Genomic DNA, 22,362 nt, shown 5'->3' on the forward strand with positions numbered 1-22,362 from the left:
TCAAGTTTTTCTTCTTTTCTTCTTTTTGTTCCTTAAATGATTATATGCTAGCCTAAAGAGTGGGTTATCTTCTGTACTTTTCTCATTTAAACTTGATTCAGAATTACATTTTTGCGTAAGGTAAATTTCTAAATTTTCCAAAACATTCAAAAGTTTTCCCTTTTTGGTCGAATGTAATAATTTCATGTCATTGGAAATGTCTGTAAATTTATGATTCATTTCAACCATATGTTCTCCCATTGCCGAATATCTTTTATGTTTGACCGCATTAACGTGTTCTTTGTACCTTATAGCCAAACTTCTTCCGGACTGTCCTATGTATCGTTGTTTACATGTTTGGCATGTTAATTTGTAAATTCCTGATTTATTAAATATACATTTATTCTCTATTTTATCTGAATTGAAAATTATCTTATTAGTATTATTATGCGTTTTGTATGTATATTCATAAACAAGAAATTCCTATTAGACCAATAGTTAATTTCAGAAATAGTCCAGTATATAAGACGGCCAAATTCATACAAATATTTTTAAAAGAACACTATAAGTTTTATAGCCAGACGCACCTAATTAATACTATTGACTTTTGTAACAGAATTAAAAACATGGAGCTAACAGACTACTACACGATACATAGTTTGGATATCAAAGATATGTACTCCAAGATTCCTATTGTAGATACTATAAAAATAGTAAGAAAGAATTTAATGCAACACAGCAAATTAAGCAAGGTGGAAATTGAAGAATTTTTAACATTACTAGAATTTACTTTGGAAAATAACTATTTTGTTTTTGACAGCAAAATTTACACACAGTCTAAAGGCCTAGCAATGGGTTCGCCGGCTTCAGGTATTTTAGCTAACATATTCATGGATTACATGGAATATAATAAAATAGTGGATAAAATAGATGGATTAATTACATGGTTGAGATACGTCGATGATATATTTCTTATTATCGATGAACGAAAGGTTAAACCTGATGGTATATTACAGTATTTAAATACTTTGGATAGACAAGTGCATTTTATGATGGAATCTGAAAATGATAGGACTTTAAATTATTTAGATTTGACAGTTACTAGAAATTCTGGTCATTTTGATTTTCACATTTTCAGAAAAGCTACTCAAACAGATACTATTATCAGAAATGACTCCAATCATCCAGGTCAACATAAAAAGGCAACATTTTACAGTTTAATTAATAGAGCTATGAACATACCTATGTCTAAGAAGAATCATAATAGAGAGATAAATATAATCCATCAAATCGCTTGTAGCAACGGATATTCCAACAGATTTATTAATAGAATGATAAATAAAGTGAAAAATGAACCTAAAACAACTTTAATTAAAGAGCAAAAAGAGAAAAAGAAATTCGTAGTTCTAACTTTTCGAAATAAGCACTCTTATCAACTGGCTAAAATTTTCAGGAAAAAGAACATCAATGTCACATTCAAAATGGATAATAATACTAATAAGATAATTTTCAATTCAGATAAAATAGAGAATAAATGTATATTTAATAAATCAGGAATTTACAAATTAACATGCCAAACATGTAAACAATGATACATAGGACAGTCCGGAAGAAGTTTGGCTATAAGGTACAAAGAACACGTTAATGCGGTCAAACATAAAAGATATTCGGCAATGGGAGAACATATGGTTGAAATGAATCATAAATTTACAGACATTTCCAATGACATAAAATTATTACATTCGACCAAAAAGGGAAAACTGATGAATGTTTTGGAAAATTTAGAAATTTACCTTACACAAAAATGTAATTCTGAATCAAGTTTAAATGAGAAAAGTACAGAAGATAACCCACTGTTTAGGCTAGCATATAATCATTTAAGGAACAAAAAGAAGAAGAAAAGAAGAAAAACTTGAAGATCATAAATTTATATAGTATTCTCATTCATTTCAACCAAAATTGTATGTATTGATCATTTTTATAATATTTCATAAGTTCTCTTTACTCTTTGATATGATGTATTGGGACACAATACTCCTTCAAATTGTAAAACAAAAGATTGTGTCATATTGTGTTATTCTTTGATCTAACCACTGATGAAGGGAATGGTTGAGATTTCCTGAAACATGTATGGTTTAATAAATAGTGTTTCTTTCATTTAATGAGTGTATTGATCAAGGCGGATTTAAATAGACTATTATAAATAGTTATATTAGACATTCGTAGGCTATCACACGACACTATTTGCTACCCTTTACTGTATCACTCAGCACAGAATAAATTTCTAACTTCTGAATGGAATGCAAAATACAAGCACAAACAGGCTTACTGGGTTATTCAGCAATACAATTAAACCAGAGAGCAAAATTGAACTATCCAGAGGCTAACGGTTTGCTTCTCGAAGGTGTAATTTACCTTGTAATGTTCAGGAACTCAAGGCATTTCCTTTTTTTTCGCACAGCTTTCCCCAACATGCCTCCTTTGGCAAGGGCCTAATCTGTGCTGGAAATCATGTCCTTTCACAGGACATTTTCAGAGCTAAGAAAACAGTGATTATACTAAGCAGTAATAGTGAAAATTTGTGACGAATTAGGTGATGTATTTTTATACAGGTTTAAAACGTCACGAAAGGGTACTTAGAATTTACGACGTGCTAAGCGAGAAATTGTCTTAATGAGGAATGCGCTAACAAGGTTTCACTGTATTTTCTACCGTCTGGTTAAATTTCGGAATGGCTATTCCCATGTAAAGTTATAGCAAAAATGTTATCATTGCTCTACTGGCACTTGAAATGTATTTTCGTGGTACATATATGGTTAAGTTAGGTTAGGTGATTCTGTTTGAATAAGAAAACTGAAACGTTTGCCACAGAAGCCACTGGAGTGATACCACTCCAGTTTTTCAGTATGAAATTGAATATACGCATTCATGTTTTGGAATTGAAAGATAACTAATGAGTAAACCGTAGTATGAAAATACTGTATGCGAAAATGCAAGTTTTGAACTAACTGATTGCCACTGCATACTGATTTTAATGTGCATGGGGTTTTTACCAGACTTTTTCAAAAAATCAGATAAAATGACAATCCGCTGTAGTGAGTAATTTTTTTTGCAGTTATGAATTCTCGCTATAATAGTAGATTTAGTTTTGAACTTCCCTGTTGAGACTAGATGTTATTAAAAACACAATACAAAAGAACAATAGCACAACAGCCGTAAGGGGCCTGGCCTACCAAGCGACCGCTGCTCAGCCTGGAGTAGATGTTACTTTAAAATCCACTCAATGTTATGCTCACTCAAAGGTAGGGGTCGCTTCAGTAAAATTCAAGTCAATGATGCCACAATGCTTCAAATTTCAAGACATAATTTTTAGTGTAAAGTTCTCCAGGAAAATTAGATATAGTGATGTGATCTTAGAACTGATGACATGATTTATGTATATTAGGAATACTTATAGTCCAGGTGATTAATCAGTTACTATAATACGTACATAACCGAGTTGGACATGACGTGCTGAACTATGCCACTTGAGATCAAATAAATTGTAAGCTTAAAATAAAATAATATTCAGATGCTGGTGCCACAAACATATGAGATTTCATACTCATCCAGGATAGAGTATGACACGCTCCACAGTCTCATTAGGAGCAAAGGCTACCATTACTGGTCCACTACCACAACAACTGCACACTCCACGCACCAGACACAGACAGGCGATCAATAATTCAGCCTAGGCAAGGTTGCCCAGCACATGAACAGAGGCCAGCCTGACTTTAAAATGAGTTGTGTGCTCCGCTGCACCAATTTCAAACTCTATCAGTAATGTGCATTCCAACAATGCATATATAATACATATTATATCGGAATATGAAATCTGGAATAGTCCTCTGTAGGAAAAGTGGGGATGGAAATAAAGAGAAGAAAAAGATACGTAGAGTTTTACACTCTTAAAGATTTGAGTCCAAAACAGGAAAACATGTTCCTAATTAATGTCTCAGAATAAACGTAGTCACCCAACATGTCTATTTTCTTATGCAATTTCCTCGCCTTTTCTTGCAGCATTGGCCCTGAAATGTATGCACCTTCCAATCTTTTAAGTGAAAGTTACTCTTAAAACACTGGATCCAAGTTTTCACTTTGAGACTGTTAAGAATTTTGTGATTTTCTACTCCCTTTCCTGATGCCGAATTAATTACGAAACTTCAAAGCTGACTCCCCTGGTTTTTTGATTTTGAACTTCTCACATGATATTCATCCATTAATTGTTCCCTGCTAACGCCTTTTATCCACTTTATCCAGTAATTTTAGCTTTTACTTAAATGTCAGGACAAATCTTTTACTTGTTGTGGACTTATCCACCTTGCTGCAATTTACACAAACCACACGCTTACACTAAATTTTATTTCAAGCCTGCTATTAGTGATGTACGTCCCTTAAACTGAACTGTTGGCTGTTAAATGGCATGAGCAAATCTATTAATAATGATGGAAACAATAATGACTATCAAACATTGTAGTGCAGCCGCACAGGAGTGAGTCAAAAGTTCTTATTCCCGCAGGCTGCTGTTTTAATTTTTTAAAATCATCTTTGTTATCTTAATTTTTTTGCATCCACGACTGAAAGTGTTGTTTCCAAGGAGTCCCTCGCCTGTCAAATGGGAGTGGGACTCCATTACTCCCATAGGTCCGAGGCTTGCTTAAAGTGTTCTGAGCTCGGTAAATTCATGAAGCAGGATGCTGCCCTACTTGCACATAGTCCAAGTGAGGATCTCTCCTCTAACGGATTATGGACCACCGGTGAATTGTATAGTCCTAGCCGCCTGAGCACAAGGAGGGCCACGACTCAGAATATGTCCGAGATGCCCACTCCCATTCCATAGCAACTGGTATCCCGACTCTCAGGACCACTTACTAGGCCACTCAGCTGTTGCCCATGGTTCACGAACTAGGACGTGACTACAGTAACCCACAAACATGAACCATTTCCCAGGATGGTAATATAGTAAGCGAGATTGAATCAAGGTGTAGTAAAGCTAATGCAGTGAGCTCACAGTTGTGATCAGCAGTATTCTGTAAGAAGGAAGTCAGCTCCCAGACGAAACTATCTTTACATCGGTCTGTTTTCAGACCAACTTTGCTTTACGGGAGCGAAAGCTGGGTGGACTCAGGATATCTTATTCATAAGTTAGAAGTAACAGACATGAAAGTAGCAAGAATGATTGCTGGTACAAACAGGTGGGAACAATGGCAGGATGGTACTCGGAATGAGGAGATAAAGGCTAATTTAGGAATGAACTCGATGGATGAAGCTGTACGCATAAACCGGCTTTGGTGGTGGGGTCATGTGAGGCGAATGGAGGAGGATAGGTTACCTAGGAGAATAATGGACTCTGTTATGGAGGGTAAGAGAAGTAGAGGGAGACCAAGACGACGATGGTTAGACTCGGTTTCTAACGATTTAAAGATAAGAGGTATAGAACTAAATGAGGCCACAACACTAGTTGCAAATCGAGGATTGTGGCGACATTTAGTAAATTCTCAGAGGCTTGCAGACTGAACGCTGAAAGGCATAACAGTCTATAATGATAATGTATGTATGTATGTATGTATGTATGTAAGTGTTGGATAAAAGGGATTCTACTGTAGTTATTGGATAGATGCGACTATGTTCCTTCTTGCTACATCCTCTGTCCCTTTGGTAATGGTGGCACGTCAGTAGTTTGATTTGACATTAACTGTACAAGGTTTGTTCACAAAGAAAGCACCTTTGTAGGAAACTGAATATTAAATTTTATTTCTGTATATCACAATTCAATTACTACAAGTCTTTCTGGAATATGACTGGTCATCAGACAGTATTTCTGTGGGAGACTGTACCTTCTTATTCTGAATGACCTAAAAACAAATTACCAATACATTTTGCAGTTTGAAGACCGATGAATTGTTTAAATTGCTGCAAATTGTATTTACTTTGTGAATATGCCTTGTAATAATGCTGTAATAAGACTTGTGATTTATATTGGTTTGATATTAATGATATCTGTACTGTAGTTTAATACCTTATAGCAGTGCAAAGCAGGAGTACAATGTGTTGGTTGCCCAATAGACACACATTATCCACTACAACCATTATGAGGTGCTCTCCTTGGCAGGAAATTACTTGTTTCACTTTGTAATGTGTCACCTTTTTATAAAATATTTTGCAACAATATAAATGACATGTAGATGAATAGAGGAAGGAAACTGTATCATGATAAGTGAAAAGCTGTTTTACATGAACATTGTTGGAATATTTCATAACCGTATGGTGTTATGATGGGCACAAGAGGTAGAACTCCTCTGCCTTCCGGCGCTAGCAACTCCACACAGCGCGGTGTAGGTTGACATAGCTATAGAGAGAGCTGCAGTGGGCAGTGGAGTACAGTCAGTAGAGCAAAGCTTAAAATTGTTTCACCCACTGCTCTGCACTCTTTAGTTTATTAACAAAGCAGAGTAGTTGTGACTTTTCATATACCCATACTTGCAAATTAATTCATTGCCAGTCACATCTCTGTATCTACCTATATGCAAATTTTTATACTGACTCAGTGTTAAATTTTGTTTTAAGTGTTTAAAACTAGATTCGCACTCAAAACATTGAGCTCCATTCCCATAAGGTGTCACATTCTATTGACCTGATATTCTTTTGGGCATTCTGCCAGTTCACTCCCGCTTGGTTGAATAAGTGAACATGCTTATCATGCAAGTGTCTTACATAATCGCTGGGCTGAGTGGCTCAGATGGTTGAGGTGCTGGCCTTCTGACCCGAACGTGGCAGGTTCGATCCAGGCTCAGTCTGGTGGTTTTTGAAGGTGCTTAAATACTTCAGCCTCATGTCGGTACATTTACTGGCACATAAAAGAACTCCTGCGGGACTAAATTCTGGCACCTCGGCGTCTCCAAAAATCGTAAAAGTAGTTAGTGGGACATAAAGCCAGTAATATTACTTTTCTTACATAATCTGTGCTCCTCACGTTTACTTGCAAGCAGGCTAGTCTTCTAGGACTGCCAGATGTACATGGCTGGTGTAGACGATCATTAGGACGTGAAGCATTGTTTGTGAAACCTTAAATGCCTTTTTGTAATGAGGGTAGTAGTCCTAGGTCACAACATGAAGGAATGTTGCTACTTGCAATTTAGCAGGGGAAACTCCTGGTGGTGATTGTTGTGTTCAAAAAGTGCAGCAAGTTCATGTACAAGAAATGTTACTATTTCTTGAATTTTATGAGGAAAATCTTAAACTATGAGAGACTTTTAAGGTCTTTAGGATCAGGCAGCAAAACCCTCTTGTATGCAAGAAAGAATCACATTGTATTAGAGTGTGTTCATTGGCATGGCCCTTCCTTGTGTAATTGTATCTGCTTTGCACTGCATGTTTGTACTAATCTGACATAATATATTACAGGACTTGTCTCACAACTGTGTGGCATCCCTTCCCTCTGGTATTGGTTACTTAATACGCTTAACTCAACTTGACCTGTCCCACAATAATCTGTTGGAGATCCCTCCAGATCTTGTGAATCTACGTGGTTAGTATTTTAGTGCTCATAGTCATAGTGGTACAGTGAGGACATAAGAATAATTTTAATTTGATGTTTTTCTATGAAGTATGAACATCTAACTTAGCAGACAGGAAGTCCAACACAAGAGAGGTGGTGCCGTGATCAATCTGTTGTGGAACCTCAGAGTCTACAGACAACTTCAGCAGCAGTGCCTTTTAATTTGTAGTCATATTTTACACTAATACCTGCTCAGTTAGTGTCGTATGTGTTCATCATGCTGTACGTTTTCATGTCTCAACTCTTTTTAGAACATATCTGATGTGATGATTCAAATTGCGTTCTTAACTGCATTGTGCTATTCTCGTTTGTAGCATAGCAAGGTTTAGGTACAGAGGCCTTGGTAATTGATTGCCAACAACAAGATGTCAGGCTTCACAGTGGTCATTTCATTAGAACTGGAGAATCTAGTACAGTGAAACCTCGATTCTCCGTTTTCCGAGGGACCATGAAAATAAAACGTACAATACAGGAAAACGGAAAATCCGGGAATGAATGAAAACCACCAACAATTTGGCTAAACATCACAAAAATGAAATATGTATAATTATAATCTTACAAAAACTCTTAAACCAAACCAAACTACAGCCCCAGTGGGACTTTCTGCCAAGCGACCGCTGCTCAGCCCGAAGGCCTGCAGATTACGAGGCGCGCATGGTCAGTGCGACGAATCCTCGCGGCCGATATTCCTGCCTTTGTAGATCGGGGTCGCCATCTCACCATTAGATAGCTCCACAATTAAAGGTAATCACATAGGCTGAGTGGACCTGGAACCAGACTTACATCCAAGTAAAATTGCCTGACCTGGTCGCAATCGAGCCCAGGCCCTCTGGATGAGAGGCGGGCATGTTAGACCGCGAAAGTGCATTAATTACCGGTACGCGAGTTCAAAATCTCGATACTTTATATTCAATTTTACAGGAGAATCTTCGTCATTTTCCCGTGAAAACGTCTTTCAGTTCAGTAACTTTGATTACGCTAGCCAAACTCTCCGATAAATCTAACAACGCCAAGCCAAACGACAATCGACCAAAAGTAGTTTTTAATTCTCTCATCTAATAAAATAAAGCACATTAGATACAAAAGCACCCAAAATGATGGCGAAATCCATTCATTTCTTAATCTTTCATTGTAATTTGGTCTCCGGTATACTGTTCGTAGTCAGTTTCTGGAAATCTCGTACCGCGCAAATTAGGCCTACATCGACTTTTAAAGGTTATGTTGAACTCGAAAACATGGTTTCGAATGTATGTATCGATTCTTAAAAGTTCTCGAATGCATTAAATGCAATTATGCGCGTCACAAATCCAATCAAATTGGAAAGATAAAAGAAATATCAAAACTTCAGAAATTACGGTTATTCGTGACCTTGAGGTCATCTGGAAAGCGCGCTCACTGCTCGTGTCAGTACGAGTTTGAAATGATACCAACCATTTAAAATGTAACGTGCGCAAATAAAACGACTGCGGTTTTTTGTATTTTAACACGAAAACGTAAAATTCCCAGTCTTACATTAGAACCTAAACAGTAATAGGCAATCCCAAGACCTCCCATGGCTTTCTTTTTTTAAAATGTAAGGTGCAACGTCCGTTTTGGTCTCGCTAACATAATTATGTACGATAATATAAAAAATACTGAATGTGTGTTAAGAAGGAGCAGTTTCGATTCCTGCCTGAAAGCCCAGTTACTCTGCAGTGCCCTGAGCAAAGTGCCGAAAACCTCTTCGGCAGTACGATCGAAAAAATGTCAAAATATAAATATCTAACCGTGGACATAATATGGACGTTTTATAAGTGCGAACATTTGACGAAACTCGTTCTGTCTTCAAGCAGAGCTGTCGAAATGCGCCGTGTCTCCTTGCAATTGTTGTGGCCACTCTCTGCTTTATGATTTTCCGAGTTTCTCTAAACAATACCACCCGAATGCGATGCTAAGATGGTCCCTTATGCAAGTTCACCGCCGACTGCTTTTCCAGTACCGGTACAGTAGGCCCTACTTGCTTTAATTATCGCAGTGATCCATAAATATTCCATAGCTGTCCTTTCGTGAGATACAGTTTATTAAAAAACGATTGATAGAGGATTTAGCATTGATGGGACTGGAATTTCTGGACGGTTGATCCGGGAAATCGTTTCTTCGAGGAACGGATAATGCGGGACTTTTACAACGTGATTTAATTACGATGCTCGCGGGACCGCGTAATTTGAACGCATATTCCGGGAAAACGTATTTTCCGGGAACGGATAATCGAGGTTCCACTGTATACCAGGACGAAGGCAGCATTCTGAAAGATGGTGTAGTGAGCAGGTAGCCCATTATGTTCCTCTCAAGCTGTGTGATTAACCACATTTGTACCATGTAAATAACATGGTCCACTTCTAGAGATGCTTTCCAGCTCCTCTTCTATATCAGTCTTACTTTAGGTCCAGTAACTTCACAATTGCATCTGCCATGTTGTGTCTGAGGTACAGCACGGAGCCATTTAAGACTAAAATCCCTGAGCCAATCCAGGGTCTGCTGACTATGTTGACTATTCAGCCACAGCTTGGTCCCTTGTATGTCTTGTTCAGCTGTGCTCACAACTTTGATCAGTACTCGCTACTTGACTATAGTATGAGTAGGATTATTCTGCTGGAGATTAATTCTCTGAAAGCATTTTGAATATGCACCAAAAGAAGCAGTCATGTTGCAACTACAGAATTGAACAAGATCTCTCATGTAGTTAGTAAGAGTAAACATGGTGTTGGGAGTAGCATGGTTCTTTCTTTTTACAATCTCATCACTGTATAATATTGTGAAAGTGAGCATGTGTTCCTACAAGAGAGAAACGACTTTTTTTGAAACATAATCAAATAAAGCAAATCTGCAGATGTGTACTGATGAGTTATAAAATAGAACTAAAATGTAGTTATTACCTTAATTGAGTTCTAAAATTAGCACAACATTATGTGTCACCTAGTATTTAATTTGCCATGATTTTGATTGAATCCATCAGTACCGGTACATCTCTATAAATGGGTACCAGTTATCGCTCACTGAGATTAAAATTCTTAAAAAAGCTAAGGACATTATCTAAAATTGTTTTTCTTGATTTGAAAAGAAGGCTGTATACCTTGAACTTTCAGGAATTTGGTGTTATAATATTCTGCCCCTCCCCTGTGAACCATGTGACCTTGCTGCGGTGGGGAGGCTTGCGTGTCCCAATGAAGCAGGTAGTCGAGCCGTAGGTGCAACCATATCGGATGGGTATCTGTCGAGAGACCAGACTAACGAATGGTTCATCGAAAGGGGAGTAGCAGACTTTCGGAAATTACAAGGGCGGCAGTCTGGATGATTGGCTGATATGGTCTTGTAATAATACTTAACATGGCTTAGCTGTATTGATACTGCTACATGGCTGAAAGCAACGGGAAACTACAGCCGTAACTAACTCCAGAGGACATTCAACTCTCTCTTTATGAATGAGGTACTGATGATGGCTTCCTAGCGGGTAAAATATTCCAGAGGTAAAATGGTCCCCCATTCGGATCTCCAGGTGGGGACTACATGAGAGGGGGCAATCATCAGGAAGATGGATACTAACATTCTGTGAGTCGGAGGATGGAATGTTAGAAGTTTGAATCGTTGTGGTAGATTAGAGAATCTGAAAAGGGAGATGGATAGATTAAAGTTAGATGTAGTTCGTATAAGTGAAGTACTTTGGCAGGAAGAGCAGGGTTTCTGGTCAGGCGACTACAGGATTATCAACACAAAATCAAACGGGAAATGCAGGAGTTGGTTTAATAATGAATAGGAAACTAGGGCAGCGGGTAAGCTACTATGACCAGCATAGTGAAAGGATGATTGTAGTCAAGATGGACACCAAGCCTATGCCCACCACGAAAGTGCAGGTCTATATGCCTACTAGTTCAGCGGATGATAAAGAAATCGAAAGAATATATGAAGAGATAGAAGATTTAATTCATACAGTATGTAAAAGGTGATGAAAATCTAATTGTGATGGGAGACTGGAATGCAGTGGTAGGCCAAGGAAGGGAAGGTAATACAGTAGGAGAATTCGGATTGGGACAAACGAATGAAAGAGGAAACTGGCTTGTTGAATTCTGCACCAATCACAATTTAGTCCTGGCTGACACTTGGTTCAAACACCACAAACGACGGCTGTATACATGGACGAGACCTGGAGACACTGGAAGGTATCACATAGACTTCATTATGATTAGGCAGAGATTTAGAAACCAGGTGTTGGATTGCAAGACTTTCCCAGGAGCGGACGTGGACTCAGACCACAACTTCTTGGTCATAAAATGCCATCTGAAGTTGAAGAAATTGAAGAATGGAAGGAATGCACGGAGATGGGATCAAGACAAGTTGAAAGAAAATAGTGTGAGGGATTGTTTCAAAGAACACGTAACACAGGGACTAAATGAAAAGGCTGAAGGAAACACAGTAGAGGAAGAATGGACAGTCATGAAGAATGAGATTAGTAAGACTGCTGAAGAAAAGTTAGGAAGTTAGGAAAGATCACCTAAGAATCAATGGATAACTAATGAGATACTAGACCTGATTGACGAACGACAAAAGTACAAGAATGCAAAAAAATTAGGAGGGCAGGAAGGAATACCGGCGAATAAAGAATTAAGTAGATAGAAAGTGCAGGACAGGGAAGGAAGAATGGCTGAAAGGGAAGTGCAAGAATGTTGAAGGATGTATGGCCCTAGGAAAGGTAGGTGCTGCATACAGGAAAATCAAGGAAACCTTTGGAGAAAGGGAAAGTAGGTGTATGAATATTAAAAGCTCAGATGGAAAACCGCTTCTTGGAAAAGAAGACAAGTCAGAAAGATGACAGGAACATATCCAACAGTTGTATCAAGGTAAAGAAGTAGATGATAGTGTTCTGTAACAAAAAGAGGCTGTTGATGCTGTAGATATGGGAAACCCAATTTTGAGGTCAGAATTCAACACAGCTTTGAGAGACCTAAGTAGGAACAAGGCACCGGGAATTGATGACATACCCTCAGAATTACTGACTGCCTTAGGAGAAACCAGCATGGAGAGGTTATTCCGTTTAGTGTGTAAGAGGTATGATACTGGAAAAGTGCCAGCTGATTTTCGGCAGAATGTTGTCATACCTATTTCCGAAAAGGCCAGTGCTGACAAGTGTGAAAACTACCACACCATTAGTTCAGTATCTCACGCCTGCCAAATTTTAACACGTATTATTTACGGAAGAATGGAAAGACAAGTTGAAACTGAGTTGGGAGAAGATCTGTTTGGTTTCAGAGGAAATGTGGGAACATGTGAAGCAATCCTGACTTTACGTCTGATCTTAGAGAACTAAATTAAGAAAGACAAGACCACGTACATGGGGTTTGTAGATCTAGAAAAGGCATTCAATAATGTTGATTGGACCATGCTATTTGAGATTCTGAAGGTGAACAGGATGAGATACTGTACCGGTTACGACCTGTACATGCCGTATTTTTTGGCTATTAATTGTACTTCATCATCAAGCAAGATGTTCAGAGCTAACTTGGTTTGTTTACGTTTGGAGGAGCGAGCAGGCGAGCCAGTGATAGCTGTGTGTGTGACGTAGCTGCAGGTACAGGATAGACTACCCGCCTGACGCCACATGTAGCCTGCATGGCCTGGTATGTTCTGGATATGAACGTCACGCCTTCGTGAACATTCGATAGAAAAAATTTAAAAACTTCTGTAATAATTATCGCAGCGACTTGAGCGATACGTCATTTTGAAGAGGATAACATAAATGTCTCAAATTGTGAATCTGAAGTAAATCCGTCTAGGGATTCGCGAGATACTGTAATCAGCCTCAAAGAGATCATGTTATATGATGACGTAGGAGCCCCAAACTGAATATAAGGAGAGCTCGCTTTAACCAGATCAGACAATCATAGCTGGGATGCCTGCCTGACTCTCCACACTACAGTGTTGTTGTTCATTGAAATGCTGACCGAGGCTGCCTCGAATATTCAAAGTCTTCAAGTAGGACTTAAAACTCTGACTGTCAAGTCGAACTTATAAAGTGTGCGCATGTGAACTCTAATGTATGACAAAGTCTTTATAATGGACATTGAGTCCATCAGTCAAGTTGAACTTATAAATTTTGCGTGTGTTGTGACTCTGATTATGACAAGTCATGTATTGGACTTAGGTGACAACAGTTGTGTTGAACTTATATTCTATGCGCTTTTAGAAACTTCTCTACATAACTTACTTTTGTTCAAGTAGAAATGAGATTATTACCACGTTGCCTGTGTGAAACTCAGCCTCTGAACAAACATGTCATTAATTACAATGTGACACTACTACATTATACTATTAACTGTGACATTTTGTTAAATCTCACTCAGCATAATTTCATTTATAAACTAGAGTGTATATGAAAGTGTTCGAAGTTCCATATGACTGTTAAAGCAAGTGATTACCATAATCATGTGCTACAACACCAAGGTTTCACTCCGAACTCAAACTGTGTTTATTATCCCATTCAAACAAAAATGTGTATTATTTCTTCTGAACAGTGTGTAAATTATTTATGTGTGACTGACAGCAGTGTCTTTGATAAACTCTCGAACGCCGGGCTGAGTGGCTCAGACGGTTAAGGCGCTGGCCTTCTAACCCCAACTTGGCAGGTTCGATCCTGGCTCAGTCCGGTGGTATTTGAAGGTGCTCAAATACGACAGCCCCGTGTCGGTAGATTTACTGGCACGTAAAAGAACTCATGCGGGACTAAATTCCGGCACCTCGGCGTCTCCAAAGACCTTAAAAAAAAGTAGTTAGTGGGACGTAAAGCAAATAACATTATTATTATTATTATTATTATTATTATTATTAATATTATTATTATTATAAATTCTCGAACAGTTACCTATTTTATTTAATGTCAAGTGCGCCTAACAACGAACTGTGCTTTTCATTTCAACCCTATTTCTTCATCGAAGTGTTTAGTATTATTTCATGGCTGACAGCAGTGTCTTTGATAAACTCTAGAGCAGTCATACATTTCTTTCAATGTCAAGTGCTACTTTATTTAGTGTAAAATCACCACGAACTGTGCCAAGTGCGTGAACAATTTTCAGTTTCATTATTTTCATTCATGAACTGTGCTTTATTTTTTTCCAATCTCACTGCTACCCGCAAATTCATCATTAGTGAATTTATAAATTCTATCTACAAGATTAAGAGTGAATTCGACTGCATATCACAACCACATTAAATGAAACAGTGCCGTTAAACCAAAGTGTCGGGTGACTGTGTAAATTTGGACACTCATGTAAGTTATGTGACCAGTGATTACCCCGCAACATCGTCGGAGATCGTCCAGAACGTCAAAAGTTCGAGACTCAAACCCATATCAAACCAACCTGGGTGTTCCGGCCTTATCTCAGCGTAATATTGGCAACTTGCAGAACATGTTCCAGCCCCGTTCAGCCTGGTGAACTGGGGGCATGGGTCATCGAAAGGCGATGTTGAAGACAGCGACTATCAACATTAAGGTGATGTGCACTTTGAAAAGCATTTTCTGAATAAAAAACTATTATTCAGTCTAATTAAAATTTTCTTGTAGATAGGACCCTGCCTCCGGTACCAAGCCCTAGCTAGAAATCACCCAGTATTGCCCTGAGAACTATTTCGTGCTAACTTAAAAATTAATTCTTAAAGTCGGACTATTTTACTGGTACAATACCGAGAATGGAGAATTATCTACAATCTATACAAAAATCAGTCTACAGTGATAAGAATCGAGGGCTTTGAAAAAGAGGCAGCAATCCAGAAAGGAGTGAGGCAAGGCTGCCGTTTGTCTCCTCTCCTTTTCAATGTTATAGAACAGGCACTAAAGGAAATCAAAGAGGAATTTGGAAAGGGTATCAAAGTTCAAGAAGAGGAAATCAAAACCCTGAGATTTGCCGTTGATATTGTTATTTTATCTGACTCTGCAAAAGATCGGGAGAAATTGCTGAATGGTATGGACAGAGTCTTGGGGAAGGAATACAAGATGAAAATGAATGAGTCCAAAGCATAACTAATGAAGTGCGGTTGAACAAAGTCGGGTGATGCAGGAAATATTAGATTAGGAAATGAAGTCTTAAAGGAAGTAGATGACTATTGTTACTTGGGTAGTAAAATAACTAATGATGGCAGAAGTATGGAGGACATAAAATGCAGACTGGCACAAGCACCTCGAACATTTATATAAGAATTAGAATGATGTTTTTGAAGACTTTCATCTTGAGCGTGGCATTGTATGGAAGTGAAACATGGACGATAACTAGCTCAGAAAGAAAGAGAATAGAAGCGTTTGAAATGTGGTGTTACAGAAGAATGCTGAAAGTGAGATGGGTAGATAGAATCACGAATGAAAATATACTGAATCAAATTGGTGAGAGGAGATCAATTTTGTTAAATTTGACCAGAAGAATAGAATGATAGGGCAAATCTTAAGACACCCAGGCCTTGTACAGTTGGTTTTTGAGGAAAGTGTAGATGGTAAGAATGGTAGGGGTAGACCAAGGTATGAATATGACAAGCAGATTAGAGCAGATATGGGATGTAGCAGTTATGTAGAAATGAAAACATTAGCACAGGATAGGGTGGCATGGAGCTCTGTATCAAACCAGTCTCTCTACTGATGACTCAAACAACAACAATATTCTGCCGATCTCTGTATATGGCTAGCTTCTCTCTTTGAACTAAGGTAGAAAATGTTACTACTGAAAATAGTCCTTTATTCATTGAAGCAAAACCATTAACCTTTGGGAATAACTAGTGGAGCTTTGCAGCACATCTGACAGATCCATTCTTGAAGAGCATTTTTCTGTAAGTACCTGGCGCTTCTTCTTGGATGTATTGTTAGTGGTTCCGAGAGCGACTGTTGACGGAAATTCATTTCATCACTGAAGTACATGAATTCCACTGGTGGATGTGCTAAAGCTTTTAATCTTTACAGGATAGAGAAATGCTGAATATATTTCTGCCTCATTCAGTTCAGAATAGCCAGACTTAGCTGACGTAGTGAGTAAATTGAATATTCATCTCTGGTGGAATATCTGTTGGTGTCTTCTGCTGCAGGCTAGAGCTTTGTCCAGTCCCTATGTGAAAGTGTTGCTTGTACAGTTTCGTATCTCTTGGAAACTACCTCGTACTAAATTACAGATGGAATAAAGCTGTAAATTGAATTACTTGCATGATGCAATATTTATTTTTAAGTCATTGTGAATCCCTGTGATGAAATACAATATTATTAAATTTGAAAAATGAAATCATCATATCAATATACCAGTGTTTTCAATCATGAAATTACGAGTGCTTTTCCCCAGAGTGGCAGCGAGCTTATCAGACGCTGGCTAGACATCACTGCAAGTGCAATAAAGTGACAGTACATTTGTGAGATATGTATCTCCACTCTCCTTTGGTTTTTTATATCAAAAACATATGGAATGAAGTGATTAAAGAATGGGGAATAAAAATTAACAAGGAAAAGAACAAAAGTGTCATTTTTACAAGAGGATGAAGGAATGTAACTGTTCAGGAGGAAACGATTGAGGAAGTAAGAACATTTCAGTACCTTGGGAGTGTGAGGTAAGCAGGAGAGTGCAGTTAGCTGCAGTGGGCTAATATGATGTACTTTCTACCAAACTTGATGTATGGAGCTGAAAATTGGGTAAATCCAGGCATATAAGAAGTATGCTGGCTGGGACAAGACAGGACCAAATAAGAAATATGGTAATATGAGAAACACTAGCTGTATGCAGATTTGGGCAGGGGGAGATCGATCAAGACTGAGGTGCGAGGATGTAAAAAGAGGATGTCCAAGTTGATGCTTCAGCTGAAGGTTGGAATGAAGAGACCTAGAGGTAAACCCAGGAAACAACGGTAAGAAAAAATTGAACAAGACCTAAGGAAGAGAGTGGCAAACTTTCCAGATATCTTTGATGAGGAATGATGGAAAGATAGGCACAACCCAATCCAAGATCACATTGGACAAAGGGAACAATGAAGATGATGACGACGACCATCAAAAATAAGTTTCCTGCAGGGAACTATAATTTATTTACTACCAGGAAAGCTTTGTTGTATGGTGCACATTCTCTTCATTAATCTTCTTCAATGTCTTTAATTGCTCCATTACTGTTTTGAGGTGACACAACTTATTTCTTTTCTTTGTTCTGGTTGGGGTAATGCATTTGAGTCTTTCTTACTCCTTTTGCAAGCTTTTAACATTTTAGACTGGAAAATAACTAGGTGGAGTGAGTTATTGTCACTTGGTTGTGGAAACAAATAACACTTTTAAGTATCCTCCTAAAAGTACTTGATGTGTAGCTTTTTAAAAAATCTTTGGTATTTTTTAAGCCATTTAAACAGGCTGTAAGTTTTTGTTTTCAGATTTCTTGGTTTTGTGCAATGCACTCCTTGAAGATAAAAACCAGTGTTGGCTGGTTTAAATAACCTTTTGAAGATAAAAGTCAGTGTTGTCTGGTTTAAATAACCTTGGCTATTTTTTTTTTTATTTGCCTTGGTATTTTACTTCATTTTTTTCATTCTTTCTAGTCCTATTACTGGAACAACAAAAACTGTTTAAATTTTAACAATGTTAACAGTGTGTCTTGTCCATTGTTAGACCAGTGTTAGGCGTAGTGGTGGTCTGGTTGTGAACCAGCACAGGGAAGGAAGGTGTAGTTTGATGGGATATGAAATGTGAGAAACAAAGGCTATGGATATGAGTTAGAAGGCACAGAGGATGAAGAATCATATAGAAAAATGCAAAGAAGCCTGGAGTTGAGGAAGGTAGATAGATAGATAGATAGTTATTGGTGGCGAAGTTAGGGCTCGAGGCCCTCTCTTACACTTAACCACTAGATGAGTATACATATACATAACTTATAATTTTGAATACGAATAAAACAAATAATACTAATAGCAATAGCAATAATAATAATAATGATGATAGTAATAATAATAATGAAAGAATCCTTAATTTTAAAATACACAAAATAACGTACACTTAAATTATGTAACTGCAGTAATCCATTCATTCATCCCATTCATTCCTTCATTCACTCAACAATTATCCAGCAAGTCAGTGGGATCTACCCAGCAAATGCTCCCGGCAAGCCACTTTAAACTTGCGATGAGAAGGATTTTCTCTAATGTTCGCAGGTAGCGAATTCCATGACCTAGACACAGAGATTATGAAGGAGCGGTTGTACAAAGCAGTGCGGTTTACAGGTATGGCAAGAGAGGAACCAGATCTTGTATTGTGTTCGTGATAGGACGAGGGGTAAGAAAAAGATGAAGACAGATAGTCGGAAGTATTAGTGGAAAGAATATTGTGCAGAAGTGATAGCATGTGAAGTTCACGGCGCTGGTGCACTCTAAGCCACGACAGCTCATTATAATAAGGTGATATATGAGCATCATATCGCAGATTAAAGATATATCTTATGCAGCTGTTCAGGCTCTGGTTCAGTTTCTTGTTACTGTCCCAGGTTATTTCAGTCAACACAGTGTCACAGTAGTCAAATATAGGTAGTATAAGAGAGTGAATTATTTGTACTTTAAGTCGAACAGAGAATATATTAGCGAACCGTTTCAGGGGATATAAGCATTTATGTACTTTATTGCATGTGCTTATCACCTGTTGAGTCCAGTTCAGAGTCTCAGTCATGATAATTCCTAAGTTGGTCACTGAAGTAGAGTAGGGTATGATTTTATTGTTTAAAATTATTGGGGGGATGTTCTGTTGCTTGAGGGAATAAAGGTTTTTACTGGTACCGATAATAATAACTTGAGTCTTATTTGGATTCATTAATAAACTGTTTTTATTTGCATAGTCACTAAGATGTTGAAGGTCAGAATTTATTTTAGTAATTGCAGTATCAATATCACTCGATTTTGAATGAAAGTAAATCTGTATATCATCCGCGTACACTTGCAGTTTGCAGAATTTAAGAGCTTTTGATATATCATATATCATATCAGGTACGATACTAATTTAATTTTGCACAGTTATTTTTGCACTTTTAGTTCTTTTAGGCTTTCTCACAATAATTCCTCAATAATTTTATTCTTCCTTTGTTTGTATCATGTTTTTTTTTGACTTCTGACAGAAAAATACTAAATACCTGAAAAGCAAGGTGTTAAAATATTTATTTGGAATACATTTTATATTTATTCTCTAAAAATGTTATAATTTGCCATTTTGGGCCTTTTGATCAAATCCAAGTAATGGGCCTACTATTTTTGTCAAATTTTAACAAAAGAAATCAAGTGTTTTACTGTATCATCCTTTAAATATAACTCCAGAAGATACCTATACCGTTTTTTTTCCAGACACTGTCTCGCTTAGAAACAGCATTTCAACAAGCACTGGAATATTTTCTTTCTCACACTTGGCATTTTTGAGTTTTTTTTTTTTTTTTTGCTAGTTGCTTTACGTCGCACCGACACAGATAGGTCTTATAGCGACGATGGTACAGGGAAGGGCTAGGAGTGGGAAGGAAGCGGCCGTGGCCTTAATTAAAGTGCAGCCCCAGCATTTGCCTGGTGTGAAAATGGGAAACCACGGAAAACCATTTTCAGGGCTGCTGACAGTGGGGTTCGAACCTACTATCTCCCGAATACTGGATACTGGCCGCACTGGATTTGTTTGTTGGTGAAAATCACATCGAAAGAGAAATATTCAATACATTTGCAAGTACCGTCAACCCCATATATATCGCCACATGATACACCGCCACGCTCAGTTACCACCCATAAATGAGCAATGAACGGCTATTCCTAATGAAAATAGTATAGTAACTACATCGATACAATACCACCCCCTGCCTACTACCATGCGCTATTGGTGATGCGGAAGTGCCATACATTGTCATAAATATGCTCGATATATTGCCAACCATTGGTTTAAAATTGTTGGCAGGAACCCAGACACTCCTTATTTGAATGGAAATGTAGTTCTTATCTGATTCTTTAGGAATGTAAGCATGCTCATTACCTGTAGCTCATTATCTTGATTGACATGGCACTGGAATTTCTTTAAGGCTTACCATAATTAACTGTTTCTGAGAAAAACTTTTTGAGCCTGGAAAAAGCAGTTCGATAATAATTAGTTGCACATCTTGACCTTTTGAATTTCAGTCAAGTGCATGCAAGTTTCTATGGTGAATAAACAAATGACTTAAGTGTGAAAGGAAAGCTCCTTCTGTTAGTCATCAGAACATTGCAATCCATTTTTCACTGTTGGGGAAAATCATAAGCAGATGAAGTGTTGGAGACATTCTAAGTGAAAAACTAAAGTGCGCAAATGAAACAACTTTGTCAACCAAGAAACTCAAAAACCGAGCTCGATAGCTGCAGTCGCTTAAGTGCGGCCAGTATCCAGTATTCGGGAGATAGTAGGTTCGAACCCCACTGTCAGCAGCCCTGAAAATCGTTTTCCGTGGTTTCCCATTTTCACACCAGGCAAATGCTGGGGCTGTACTTTAATTAAGGTCACGCCCGCTTCCTTACCACTTCTAGCCCTTCCCTGTCCCATCGTCGCCATAAGACCTATTTGTGTCGGTGCGATGTAAAGCAACTAGCAAAAAAAAAGAAACTCAAAAATGCCAAGTGTGAGAAAGAAACTAGAAGCAGCTTCGATTATCTGGATATCCCAAGTCAACGTGAAGAACAAAAACGCAACCAATGAGGTGATTAAGGAACAAGCAAAGCGTTTTGGTGACAAATTAGGGGTTATGGTCATGGTTTACCATTTCATTTCAAAAAATGCGAGTGGCTGGCGCAGCATGTGAGACTAGCTGTGAAACTTTCAGCAATTGAGAAGAATTATGATGCAAGAGATGTGTACAATATGGTAAAATTGCTTTATTTTATCACTTACAACATAATCTCAAATGCCTCTGTAAGGGGGAAAAAAAAAAAAAAAAAAGCAAAGAACAGATAACTGTTGTATTTTGTACCACTGTTGATGGAAGTGACAATATAACGGTGACAGTGATTGGTAAATCGGCTAACTCGCGGCATTTCAAAAAATTTTACGTATTGGTTTATGTCGACTATAGGAGCAATGAAAAGGTGTGGAGGACCGCTGTCAAATTCGACAAATGGGTCAAAGGTTTCAACAGTGACATGAGGATAAATAATCGTAATATGTGTATCATTCTTGACAGTGTATCATATAATAAAATTCCAGCTAATTTAAGCAACGTCAGGGTGGAATTTCTTTGTCTTCATTGCACTGGATATCTTCAGCCTTTGTATTTTATAGACAGCACAATAATGGACTGCTGGTCTCACACTGGAATCATTGCAGGGGCTGATGCATTTGAAGAAGATCAATCAATCTAAGCTTTAGAGGAATCCCTTGAGCTTCTTACTAACATACCAGATGAAGCAACTATCACAGCAGAAGAGCTCATAGCAACAGACCAAGAAGAGCCAGTGTTCCATTAACTTTCCTCAGACGACTTTGTTGACTTACAACATAGATGTTGGTTCTCATAGGGGACTTGAAATATTTGTCCTCAGTGAGTAAATTCATAATTGTAATATAATTGGTTCATTATTGGAAATTATATTTTTTCCAGCTAACTCGTTCATGGTTAACAGTTCGTGCAGTGGCCTCCTCTACATGCACTAACCATGTTTCTTGGCAGTTGTATTAGTTACCAACTGATGAGCCTGAAATTGGCTGGCAACCAAGAATGAGTTAGCTGGAAAAATGTATAATTTCCAATAACGGACCAATTATATTGGAATTGGTG

At 37.9% G+C, this 22,362-nt stretch overlaps 1 protein-coding gene across 2 annotated transcripts in view; it reads left to right on the forward strand.

The window, feature by feature from the left end:
* The window catches only part of LOC136858722 (leucine-rich repeat-containing protein 40), a 189,067-nt gene that overhangs the window by 66,100 nt on the left and 100,605 nt on the right, over positions 1-22,362 (forward strand). For both annotated transcript variants that reach the window (XM_067138463.2, XM_067138464.2), the window contains exon 4: positions 7,423-7,546. In XM_067138463.2, the coding sequence (XP_066994564.2) occupies positions 7,423-7,546 (124 nt within the window). The remainder of the gene's footprint in view (positions 1-7,422; positions 7,547-22,362) is intronic.

This window comes from Anabrus simplex, chromosome 1, assembly GCF_040414725.1.
Source record: "Anabrus simplex isolate iqAnaSimp1 chromosome 1, ASM4041472v1, whole genome shotgun sequence".
Classification (NCBI taxonomy): Eukaryota; Metazoa; Arthropoda; class Insecta; order Orthoptera; family Tettigoniidae; genus Anabrus; species Anabrus simplex.